This window comes from Onychostruthus taczanowskii, unplaced genomic scaffold (genome assembly GCF_017590055.1).
Source record: "Onychostruthus taczanowskii isolate IOZ18803 unplaced genomic scaffold, ASM1759005v1 scaffold14, whole genome shotgun sequence".
Lineage (NCBI taxonomy): Eukaryota > Metazoa > Chordata > Aves > Passeriformes > Passeridae > Onychostruthus > Onychostruthus taczanowskii.
Genome location: NW_024498573.1, coordinates 11,027,831 through 11,040,106, shown reverse-complemented (window position 1 = coordinate 11,040,106; position 12,276 = coordinate 11,027,831). Strand labels below are relative to the sequence as shown.

General features: G+C 44.6%; 1 protein-coding gene across 1 annotated transcript; it reads right to left on the bottom strand.

Moving 5' to 3' along the window:
• Window positions 1-1,488: 1,488 nt before the first annotated feature.
• Window positions 1,489-9,559, bottom strand: CCNI2 (cyclin I family member 2). The gene is given in 7 exon segments (XM_041397883.1): window positions 1,489-1,494; window positions 3,543-3,845; window positions 4,819-5,049; window positions 6,072-6,212; window positions 7,184-7,255; window positions 8,179-8,314; window positions 9,438-9,559. Coding segments are annotated over 7 exon segments (1,011 nt in total).
• Window positions 9,560-12,276: the final 2,717 nt, after the last annotated feature.

Here is a 12,276-nt window from a genome sequence, read left to right as displayed (position 1 = left end):
AATTGAACTGTAAGCACTGCTCAAATTCAATTTAACACACCAAAGTCAATTAGCAGGAGAAAAAACCAACAACTGTATAGCTGCAATGCCACAAATGAGGTATAACTATTGCATTACGCTTCCCTTTGCAGTTTACTTGTCTACTGGTCAGTTCTCTGACCACAGGAGTTTATTTATTTGTGCAGCTCTTCTCCTAGGTCATCGCACACCCTCCACAATCAGTGACAGTCAGGTTTGTTGTCAGAAACACCCCAGTGAGTGCTGTCCTGAAATGGGGCAGCTCCCTCTCACCTGCAATGGTTCCTGGTGACTGCATGAGCTGTGACATGGTGCCTTTAGCTGGGGGTTATGAATGAGGGACATTGTGGTGGATGGGAGGAACTGAAATACTTTGCTGTCTCTGTAGGTGGTTTAAAACAGCCACAGAAAACAGTTGTCTGTGTGCTTACCATAGGGGATTTCAGGTGTAATTGCAGCTTTGTTTACAAGGTGGTGGTAGCTTCAGGCATCTGGAAATCTGGTCTGAATTGAGGCAACAAGAGGAGTCTAGGTTTGAGAGGTATGTCTCACCTGGGCTGAGATCCCCCAAGGGAAGGGACCTTACCAGGTCAGAGCTCTTTGAAAGTACTCTATAAGCATTCTCTGTAGTTTTTCTGGGAGTGAATATTCCCCAGAACAACAGATCTAGCCATAACCACATCAAACCTGTGCCAGCACTCACCGAATCTGGTGCATTTTCACCAGTAATTGTGTGTAGCAAATGGGATCTGCAGTGGTGAGTTGAGCTGCAGTTGGAATAAACTTGTGTTGTACACACAGTCCAAACAAGTAGGCACACAGGTGAGCTGTCATCCTCTTGGAAACTCACTGGGCAAAATAATTATTCCTGACACTGCTGTGTGTGGGAAATGTTCATCTTGTCACTCATTACTTGTCCAGGCAGGGAGGGGAAAGGTGTTAAAGCTTCTGACCCTTTACTGCTAAAAAAAAAGAGAATTGGTGCTATTCTCACTATCCAAAAAGCTCCTTCTGTGATAAGAATGGTCCTGTGCAAGAGCAGCTCCTTCCTGTACCTGGTAGCTCATTCTTTGGGGAGGAAGCTCCATTCTGAGCAATGGCAGAATAAAAAGGTAAGTGACATTTTTAGCCTGTTGAAACCAAGACAGAAGTATTTGTTCCTTTGTGGTAACTACAGTGCTGGAAGAGGTGTGTGGGAGGGAGCTGTGCTGCCAGAGAAGCAGCAGTGTGTCCTGGGAGCACAGGCAGGCTCCAGTGAACTGTTCCCATCCCAGTGTGGCATCTTGCACCCTGACTGGGAACACAGAGCCTGAAGGGTCTTCCAGCACTGCCTTTATCTTCTAGAATTAACCCCTCTAAATGTATACTTTTGCATGTTGATCATAGAGATCTGCAGAGATTTTGAAAAGCAAATTTGCTCATGGGTTTTAACACATCACCCAGCTGCAGGCAGGAACTGTACCCATAGGCTCACAGCTGTGGGGGGAAAACACCAGGTTAGGATTGTTGTGGTGTAGTTACAGCATGTTAATTACTGTGTGCAGAACTCTGCTGCTGGCATTTCCACGGGCACAGCTGGTGACAGTGCTTGAGACAGGGCAAAGGGATGGGAGGGAAGCAGAGCCCATCACACAGCCCAGTTTTCTGCAGGGATTGGTGTGGGCATCACCTTTCAGCTGGCCTATTCCAGGGTCACAGAGAACAGGCAGACCAAGCTGATGTTTTGTTTAGTGGAAACTATAAAAGACAACTCGCCTCCTTCCAAAAGCCAGGCAGTCAACTCACAGCTTGTGAGAGAAAAGGAAGGCACTGCTCAGGAGGGAAGACCCTACCATTAAATGAGAAGCTTTCCTGTGGTAGCATAAATAAATTTCATGTTCCAGGCATGCTTGCTGCCTGACCCCCAAGTACGTGGGGACCTCACAAGCCTTATGTGGTCTAAACCAGCCCCAAGTCCTGCTCCTGCAGCATCCCAGGCCTGGGCAGGGACCCCCTCAGCACAGCATCCACAGCTTGAGGTAGCTTTGACCTGGCTCAAGGGAATTCTGTGGCTTTCACTGCTGGTTCAAGTTATGCCTGTTCACACAGGTTGTTTGCACTAAGTCTCTGTTACTGGATGTTACAGGAACACTTTGGGGCTTTCTTTGTGGTTTCAAGAGCTGCATGGCTTTCTCCCTGCACACACAGAGCTCACTCTGGCAAATTTAACACTTGAGAAAGCATGAACAGCTGCTCAGCACATCAGTCCTGCATGGTTGGTACAGGAATTCCTCTCCTACACGATAAAATGTGACAATGAAGAAGAGGAGAAGGCCAGAAATGTTCTTCTTGCACTGATGAGTTCAGTAGTTACATAGCATTGTCTCCTTGCTCCTGCCCCATCTCTGTCACCAAGTTATGTATCTCATGTCATTGCATGAGACACCTGCTCAATATTTAGCCTGTCCATATGAACCCCCCTCCTGTTCTGTGACAGGATGGCAGGTATGGTGCTGTTACCCATCCCCTACTGGCTGGATTATACCCTCAAACTAGGGTAACACTCACCTAAAAATGCCTGTTGTTTAAAACAAAACCTCCACTAATTTTGAAAGGATTTGTGAAGCTAGTTTTTAAAAGTGCAAGACTGGTTTAATCTGACCTTTGTAAAACCACTTTGCTATGAAGATTAAGCAATTTGTAAGAAATAATGTGGTTGTAGTGGTGGAGGGGAATTATTAAAGGCATTTTATTTTTTCTAGTGTGGTAAGACAGAATAAATTTTAAAAACCCTGACCAGCACATGGTCAGGTGAGAACTCAAGGCAAGGGTGATTGCAGACAAGAAGTGATTTCCCACATTGCATAGGAACTGTGATAGAGTCTGTAATGTCTTAACCATGAAAAAGCACAGATCCCAGACCCCTGGATTACAAGGTAAGGCCTTAAGGAACACTGGGGGTTTGATTCAAGCTTCTCACTGCTGAATCAAAACCTTGCTTCCATCTGAGATCTCTTGCAGAGGCAGCAGTGGCGGCTGCCCATTCCTCGACAGCAGCTCCTGTTCAGCTCCCATGGGCCAAGCCAGATTAGCTCTAATGAGAGAACAATGGTATGAGCTGGATGAAAGGCTCAATCTGTCAAACTTCATCATGGCAGTTTTAAAAATAAACTCTGAGGCATTTGGTTCTCCATGAAGTTTGGCTGCCTGCCAACTGGATCCCTGGGTTGCAGGACTGTGACCAAGTCCCTCCCCTCCCCAGCTTTCTGTCTTTACAAAATCTTAAAAATGAGGGGTACCACATACTGCTTAGGAAGGACATAACAAATAGACTGATAATACCAAGTGTCTTTGTCCTCTGAGAAGCACAGTGACACTTTTGCCCTGTTATTTTGGCTGTTCTGTTTGCTGGGACCTGCTGGTTCTGCAGGTGCTGCTTGCAAGGCAGTAATTCTCCACGAGTCCTTTTTGGGTGGCTGTAAGGGAGGACAGGAGCAGCTCAGTTGAGGGCACGAGCCTCCTGTGTTCATCCTCCCAGCACTCACCTCCCCATCCTCACTGTGCAGGAGTCTGAATCCATCACAGCATTCTTCAGTCTCAGTGGTTTGATCAGGAATTTGGGCTGTAGGTGTGAAAGGGGCTGAAACAGTCTGGCTTACAGCAACCCTCAACCTCCCTTGTTGGGAACTCTGCCATTCACAAGGGTGCTGGCAGGATAGCCTTGCCTTGGGATAGCCCTGCACAGCTTGGCTGATGGGATAGAAAATATTAACAGCATTGGGTGGCTGCAAGCACATTAACTCTAGATCCACAAGCTCTTTGCAGTGGATGAATTCAGTGCTGTTCACCTGTAAAGAAAGAGGCAGATTTATTGTAAGTTCTGCATAAATTACTTTATTGTCTGGCCACTCCTGCTGTCACTTTGTCATTAGGGGGAGGGCAGGGACAGACTGCATGCCTCAGTAGATGCATAGCAGCAATATGCTGTTGATCCTGATGGAAAACACTTATCCAGGAGCTCCTGATAACTACTCCTATAACTATGATGACCCCTTCTACTATACACAATGTGGGTAAGTGCTTCCTCTTTGCAGGAAACAAGGAGGGACAGCAGGGAACCAGGTTATTTCAGACAAATTCAAGACCTTAAAATGGGTGGATGGCAAGCTGATGGCCTGGGTCTTTAGCCCTCTAAGGGTGCTCTCTTAGAAGGCATGTGCTTTATGAAAATGGGGAAAAGCTTTTTTTAAAAAAAAAAAAAAGAGCTTGTCTTCAATCATTAGAAGTCAAGCTGATTGTAGGGTGGACGGCAAGCTGATGGCCTGGGTCTTTAGCCTTCTAAGGGTGCTCTCTTAGAAGGCATGTGCTTTATGAAAATGGGGAAAAGCTTTTTTTTTTTAAAAAAAAAGAGCTTGTCTTGAATCATTAGAAGTCAAGCTGATTGCATTTTTAGAGCTATGTGACTGTACCTATAAGTTTTCTCAGTGTTCAGAGGGAGGAAACTGGGCAGATTTCTAGGTGCTCTCAGATTCTCCCATCATGAGAGAATTTCTCCTGGCTCAAGATACAGGCTGCTATTTGTGGCCAAGAATTTGGAACCATCCCTTCCCTGCCAAAGGGATGTCCCTCTCCCCAGTCCCACCCCTGAACTGCACTTTTGTTCCCTTTTGTTAGCACCAGCAAGGTCTGCAGCAAAGGCAGGACAAGGACACAAGTCTCAGGAGCTGCTGAAATGCAATACTGGCTGTAAATACACATGGCTTTATTCTTAATCATGTCCTGCATCCAGGATTTGTGACCAAAGGCCATTTTGCTTCCTACCTGTGCTTTTTTTAGCAGATCAGTAATAACAGGAAACCAACCAGGAGTCTGCCTCTCCAGCTCCAAGGTGATGATCACCAAAACCAGCGTGGAGCCCTTAAACTGCACAAGTTGGTGGCAGGCCATACAGTGCTGCAGCTGCTTGGTCAAGAGTGCAACGTGGAGGGAAGGATTCCTCTGAGGCAGTCTGGGTGGGAGATGGGGCCAGCTGGACATCACCATGGCATGGAACTGCAGAGAAGACAAAGTGTACATATATATATACTCACATATATATATGAAAAGAAAAGCAGAGGTTAGTGAAGTTTATATGTTTTCATGTCATCACCCAGAAGTACAGATGAATTTCATCTCATATCAGGAAACGAAGGCTTCCCCCACCTTTTTTTTTGTGTTTTGTGTTCGTACTTGCCAATCATTGAACTGTTTTTTGAGGTGATAATGAATGTACGAGGTCTATGTTTCCTAATGGTTTCTGAGGTTTCTACATTATCCAGATTGCTGTCCAGGAGATTCAGTTCAGGACAGCAGCTCCAAATCCAGTAAAACCAGGAATACTGCACTCTGAATTCACCAAGGAAACAAGTACCTACGAAAGGCAGTTTTCACAATCAGCAGCCTAAAATGGCTTAATATTTGCACATAATCTTAAAATAGGGATCCAGGATATGTTCATATCTCATGAATTTTGCCTTACTAGTACATGATCGTTTCTTGAAGACAAAGTTTAATTGTTTCTATTAAATCTTTAGTAACTGCAATGTGAACTAAGTGCCAGACCAGGGTAGTCTCATTGCATAAATGAATAATTAGTGGGATGAAAAGGAAAATGTTTTAAGAAAAAAACCTATGTGGGAAATGTAGCAAAACTGACAGCTTTGTATGTACAGTATTAATAGAAGGGAAATAGTTAGAATTATTTTTGCAGCTTGTATTTAAAAAAAAATAAAGAAGGCATATGGTTGTGCATTATGAGAATCTTTTTAATGTCCCTTCAGTTCTCCTTTAAAGATGAGAGTAAATTTTTTTTAGCAAAATAGAAGGTTTTAAATAGTAGAAAATTTTAAAAAAATTTAAAAATATAATTATTGTAATATTCTTTAAAAGGCTTGAAGATAGGTAGGAATAGGTAGTTTGCCAAGAATCTTGGGAAGGATGTGTGGGTGGGTGTGTGTGTGCATCTGTGTTTTTTAGTCTTATTTGATAAGGAGTTTTTTCTTTCAAGAAAAAACATTGCAAAACATAGTGCTTACAATGTTTAAGAAATCCATTGGTGTTTCTGTGTAAAGATCCCACTGAAGCTTACCCAGTAGAATTCTTTCCATTCTCAAGATCTCGGCTGGAGAGTGTTTACATCTGCTCTGCACCGCTAGCGTCTGCACTGATGGTATTACCTGTAAAAAAATTTTTAAAAATTAAAAAAAAAAAAAATAAAGAATCCAACGTCCTCTACAGTACTGTGTGCGCTTCTCTGTATTGTGAAGGGATCTGACAAGTCTACACAGGTTTATGTTAAGCAGAATGCTCATTCAGGAGATCTCATCCTAGGTACCTCCCATCCTCATTGAAGAGTGGTCCCTGCTCAGCCCAGGGTCACAATGTCTGCCGTGGTTGTCTTGTTTCCTGAGGTCACTGACACATTATTCTTTGTAGCTGAGAGGAAAAGAACAATAACATCAGTGTAACACCACCTAAGAGAGGCTGTGAAGAACATTTCACTACCACAGTGGCTGTTTGAGGAGATGTGTATGTCTGACTCCAGCTCCTGGCTTTCCTCTTCTTTTGCAAAGCAGAAGAGAGGAATGCAATCTGAAATGCTTTTAGCTAATGCTTGTAAATGCCTGCAGAAGTCTATCACTGCATTTTGCCATAAGAACTACCCTGTGTAATTTCTCACTGGTTGCTGATTTAACTTTCTCATCTTGAGGTGCAGACATGAGTCAGTTCCTCACAGGGTTCAGAAACCAGTTTTGGCTCCAAGCAAACTCATCTATTTAAATCTTCCTCTGAAGAGCTTCTGCTCTTCACACCTGCTGTGCCCTCCCAGGAGCTACAGCACAGGAATTACAGCCCTCTGATGGGCATCTTGACTGTCCCCTCAGACTGCTCTACTGTGAGCCATGGATTCTGAAAAGAGGAGAGAGGTTTGGGGACAGGACATGTTTGGAAACACATCCATAAAATAAACAAAAACAAAAGGTCACAATTCTTTGGAGCAACAGTGAAACAGGACTGAAAATGCTACTCTCACTTCTTTAGAACTACTTAGGGTAAACAAATTAACACTTTTTCATTATGTCCAAATTTGTTGAAAGATCTGGAAACATGAACAACTTTTAGTGTGTTTAAAATGAAACATACAGACCTCATCTTCATTGGTTTTTGCTGCAAGGACAAGGCAGGAAATTGCAATGCACTGCAGATATTTTAATTGGGCCTGAAGGGAGAAGAAGAAAACACTGAGTAAAGAAGATAAGAGTCCTGTGGGAAATAATTGTCATTCATACATACACAAGTTTCAAACTTTCATTTAAGTTACAGTTGCTTCTGAATTAGTTTAGCTACAGAAGCTGGAAATAGAACAAGGAAATTCAAAGTGAAGCAGAATAAATCCTCTTATAGGTGCCATTTTTATTCATGTCTCTCACAACTTTTAGACTCTGCAACATCACAGTATTTACACTGCAATGTTGCCCCTCACTTTCAGATATTGGTTCAGGTTGGACTTCAGGAAGAATTTCTTCATGGAAAGGGTTATTAAATATTGCAACAGGCTGCCAAGGGAGGTGGGAGAGTCAGCATCCCTGGGGGTGTTCAAGAAACAACTAGATGTGGCACTTAGTACAGTGGTTTAGTTGATAGGGTGGTGATCACTCAAATGTTGGACTTGATCTTAGAGGCATTTTCCAACCTTAATGATTCTGTGATTCTATACGCTAAATAGAATGGGGAGCTGCAAGGCTCAGCTCAACTCCTACCTTTGCTGTAGCTTCAGTGACAGAAAAGCTCAGCCCCACAGTTTAATTAAAAATAGTAGTCTAAAACACAGAATATTAAAAGTGATAATGTGAATAATTTCTGTTTAGCAGAGAAAACCAGATGAGTTCTTTGTACCTACCACAGCAGTTGGACTAAGTTCACACAAACAATTCTATTGAGGTCAGTGGAACCTCATCAAACACTCAAGTTCATACGTGTGTATATATATATATTTGCTTAATGGCCTTCCCCAGCAATGACCCTGACTGCTCCCTAAATCTGCTGCCAAACATCATCCCTGCTTTGTGTATAAACTGATTACATGCTCCTTATGTTCCCAGTCAGTAATCTAGCCAGGGAAAAGCTGACAGAGATTTTTACTTTTCCTGATGCCAACAGCCCATTGAAGATTCTGGTGGCTAAGGTGAACATTTGTGGGTAAAACTGGAACTGGGATCTGATTTCTGCAATCCAGAGAACTGCTTTTTTGTAACCTGACACAGAGATATCTGTGCCCCGAGGGGAAGGAAAAGTAAGAAGAAAAATACAGTTACTGCTTTGATGATTTTGTTAACATATCTCCAAAGGAAGACTCAAATCTTTTTAAGTGCTCTAATTAGCATTTTAGATGGCTGGAGGCTTGAAATTAAGGAAGTTGTCAGCTGTGTCCACAGAGGGAGGGCAAGGGCACGTTTTGGAGCAGTTTAAAGCACATGTTCCACTCAGCCAGCCTCAACAGAGAAACTGGAGTCAGGAGTAGGTTTTGATTTACTCCACAAGAGTTTTAACAGCCTTTGGATTTGCTGAGTGTTGGGACCAGAGCCAGGTTTGTGACTCCCCAAAGGTACATGGCAACATGTACTGAGTTTTCTTTCTTATATCGTATTCGAAGCTGCATTCAGGTGAATGGGAGGACGTGGCTGCTGTGAGAATAGCACCCAGCAGCCATGGAACACACCTGGGCGTTGCAGGAGATGAAAAAAGGCCAAGCAGCTACACAGAACAGACAGGACTAAACACCAACTTGTTTAATACTACTCATCCCATTATCTGTTTCACTATTTTGCTTAATTTGGTAGTAAAAGTGCTGGATAAAAGTAGTATTTATAGACTATTGCAAAGAAGAGACAAGGCTGTTAAGGCGCTCCTGTGCATCCTTCCATGGCTCTGCTGCACTTACAGAACAGCCAAGTGAAACTGTTTTGCATTGTACACAGAGTCTTGGAGTCTTGCAGCTTCCTAAGGCAGCTTGGAATGGGGCTGGGTTTCTGTTAGGCCTCAGTGAATTCCATCTACTCCCACCTTAACAGATAGAATTCACAGATAGTGCTGAACACAATTAACATGTCAAATTTATGGTTTTATTATCAATTGGCTGCTCTACCATGTTATCCCAAACTATTTCACATTTCCCAAAACTACTTTTCTGACTGAGTCAGAGCAAAAGTCAAAGCCCCTGGTTTATACAAAGCATCAATAAAATGTAAAATGGGATAAATACAGACCCTCCTGCCCCTCCATTCCTTAAGCCTAGCCCATGAGGGAATATCTTTTGCATTCAGGTGAATCAGATGGCATGACCAGCACTGCATCTTTGCAGGGTCCTTTAGGGAATTCCAAAGAGGACAGGCGGGGATGCCTTCATGGTGAGATTCTGGAAAACTGGCACTTTCCAAATCCTGGCCTCTCTGGCTAAGGCATTTTCCAGAAAAAAAAAAAAAAAGGCAAGTCATGAGCTGTCTATATGTCCAGGACACTTCATGGCAGCTGAGTCAGTTTCCTGATGAGAGCCACTGACAAAAACAAACAAAATTATAAAACAACATCCCAGCTCCTTGTACTAAGGATGATTTCCTCTTTTGATGCCTTTCCAGTGCTGAGAACTGAGGAGCAGCCACAGGACTTGTTTGTTTGCAGACAGAGCAATCCTGATATGCATTTTCCCTGAAAATTCCTGATGAAAGAAAACACGTCAGATGGCTGAACGACAACACAGTCCAGCTTCTTCACTGCTGGGCTGTGTAATGGCTAGAGAAACTTTGGGTCAAGCAGTCCAGATTACTCCATTTATCCTGTTTCACACATTTGGCACTCCATTTGCTGAGCTATTACTCTGCAACCTGTCATCACCTGATTTCAAGTTTCTGGCAAATAGAGGCTTATGGTTTCCATAAAAAGGCTCAAAGTTGACTGTTCTTAGGAGGTTTATGAGTTCCCAATTAAAAGTTTTCCTCAGAGCAGTTTAATCTTTGGAGATACCACTTTGGAAATCCCACTCTCCAGACTAAGGGGAGTATTTACAGGAAATAAACATCTCTGAATCATATCAGTACCAAGTGAATGAGAACATCCAGCCTGAAACTACTTCAAGGCTTACATTTTGGTGTCTCTTTAACAACAGAAAAGAGATGTTACTAGATATAAAATTCCTGCTTTTCTTTCCAAGGAGTGGTGAATGTGGGCTTCCTCACAGGTTTTTTTTTTGGTTTTTTTTTTTTTTCTGGAAGCTCACACCATTATCTCTGTAGTTCTATTAAAAAACCCAAAGTGACGTGAATCCTCTGGAAACTGTTCTGCATTTCTAATGAGGTTTCCCTAAAAGCAGGAACCACATATGACTAACTTCGGCTGCCACTGGATGTCAGAGCATCCAAAGCCGGACCATTTCACAGAGGGAGAGCTGGCAATGATTTATCTGACCAGTTTGATGCACGGAGAAGTTTACCCTGGTGAAGCTGGGGGGAAATAATAATTAAAATCTCGCCCTCTGGCTAATTTCGACTGTCCTTGAGAAGGCCACCGAGCAGCTCCCGCACCGCCAGCGCTCAGACAGCCCCTCCAGCCCTGCAGAGCGCCCGGGCGCCGATGGGGACCCCGGCCCGTCCCGTCCCGTCCCGGCCCGTCCCTACCCGCCTGGCCGGGTACCGGGCACGGGGCTCGGCTCCGCGGCGGGGCCGGCACCTGCGGGGAGCAGCCCCAGGCCCCTGGCCCCTCCGCCGGGATCCTCGGTGGCGATCTCCGGGCACGGCTCGGCTGGAGCCCCAGCTCGTGTCGCGGGGTCCGCGCGGTCTCGGCCCCTGTGGCTCTGTCCTGCCTGTCCAGAGATCGTTGTGCCAGGCAAAGCGGGATCCCGATGAAATTCTGCCACGTGATAACGCTGTAACCTTCAGCACAGCCCCTAAATCTGCTTGCTCCTTCTCTGGCACCAGTTATTGCCTTGACGATGCGCTGTCCCTTCTCTTCCACGTGGCCCGCTCCAAAACACGCATTTGCTGGATCCACACAATCCCAGCACCTGCCAGGACCTATTTTCCTTCCAGTCACAGGAAGTATCTTTTCTCTGTGTTTTTCATTGAGCGTATGCACTCTTGTTCCCTCCCAGGGCTGGACCCCTCTGCCAGCATCCGTGTTTTCACCCCAGGTTTTCTTCCATCCAGGATCTCTCCATGTCTCAAAGCCGCTCTCAGCTTTCCCCTCAGATCCTGGACTCCTTTGTTTTCCTCCTGCAGCATTTTCTGTGGGAAGCTGGTTCCAATATTTTATGTTAAACCTGTTCTCATTCCTCAGCTTTGCCTGCCTACACATGACTCTGTTGTCTCACCAGCCCCTTGGGCTATACATTTTCTGGTGCTAAATTGTTAGTCCATGAATCTGTGCGTGCAGCACAGCTCTGACTAACACCGCGGCAGTGTGAGAAGAGCAAAGAGACTTTGCTGAATAGCTGGTCTTAAGGTTCCTGACTCACCTGATTGCACACACCTGGGGCTGGGGAATGGCCCTGTCCTGTCACCACCTGTGTGCCCGGCCCTGGGATACACCGGTCAGTTTGCTGGGGGAGATCTGCCGGGTGCAGATCAGCTCTGTCCACATTCCTGCTGCTGCTTACATCCCTCTGGCAAAAATACAGCACAACCGAGGCACAGCCCTTGGTTTGTGTCTGTGCCTGGTGCTTGGTGCTGGGGATCCCAGGCCCCAGTGGTCCACAGCAAAGGCAACGAGGGGAGTAGTGGGACTGGAGCAATGCTCTGTGACCTGCCAGCAGGATTTGGGTGTGCAGGAATAGCTGGGGGGAAGAGAGACAAGTGTGATCCAGGGCATCAGGTACTGGGGAAACTATTCCTGGACCTTTCCTGTTCAGTAAAATTGTCTTTGACTCTTAAGGACATAGATTATGAAAGGACAAAGTCAGATTGTTGGAATGATTTAATCTAATTTGTTTAAGTAACTGACACGTGGACAGTGTGATGTTGAAATGCTGCAAGCAGGAGAGTAGGTGAGGCTGTGGAGGATCCCAGCAGTATGCTGTGAAACTTTACACTAAATGACAAATAACTTGGGAATGTGCTTCATTAGTGCAGGACTAACTGATTTATGTGCCACTTGGACTGTATTGCTTGTTTATATTTAAGTTATTCTGCAGTCCCTCTATTTCATCAGCAATTCAAAACATTACAGTCACAAAAAGAAGGAGATGGATAT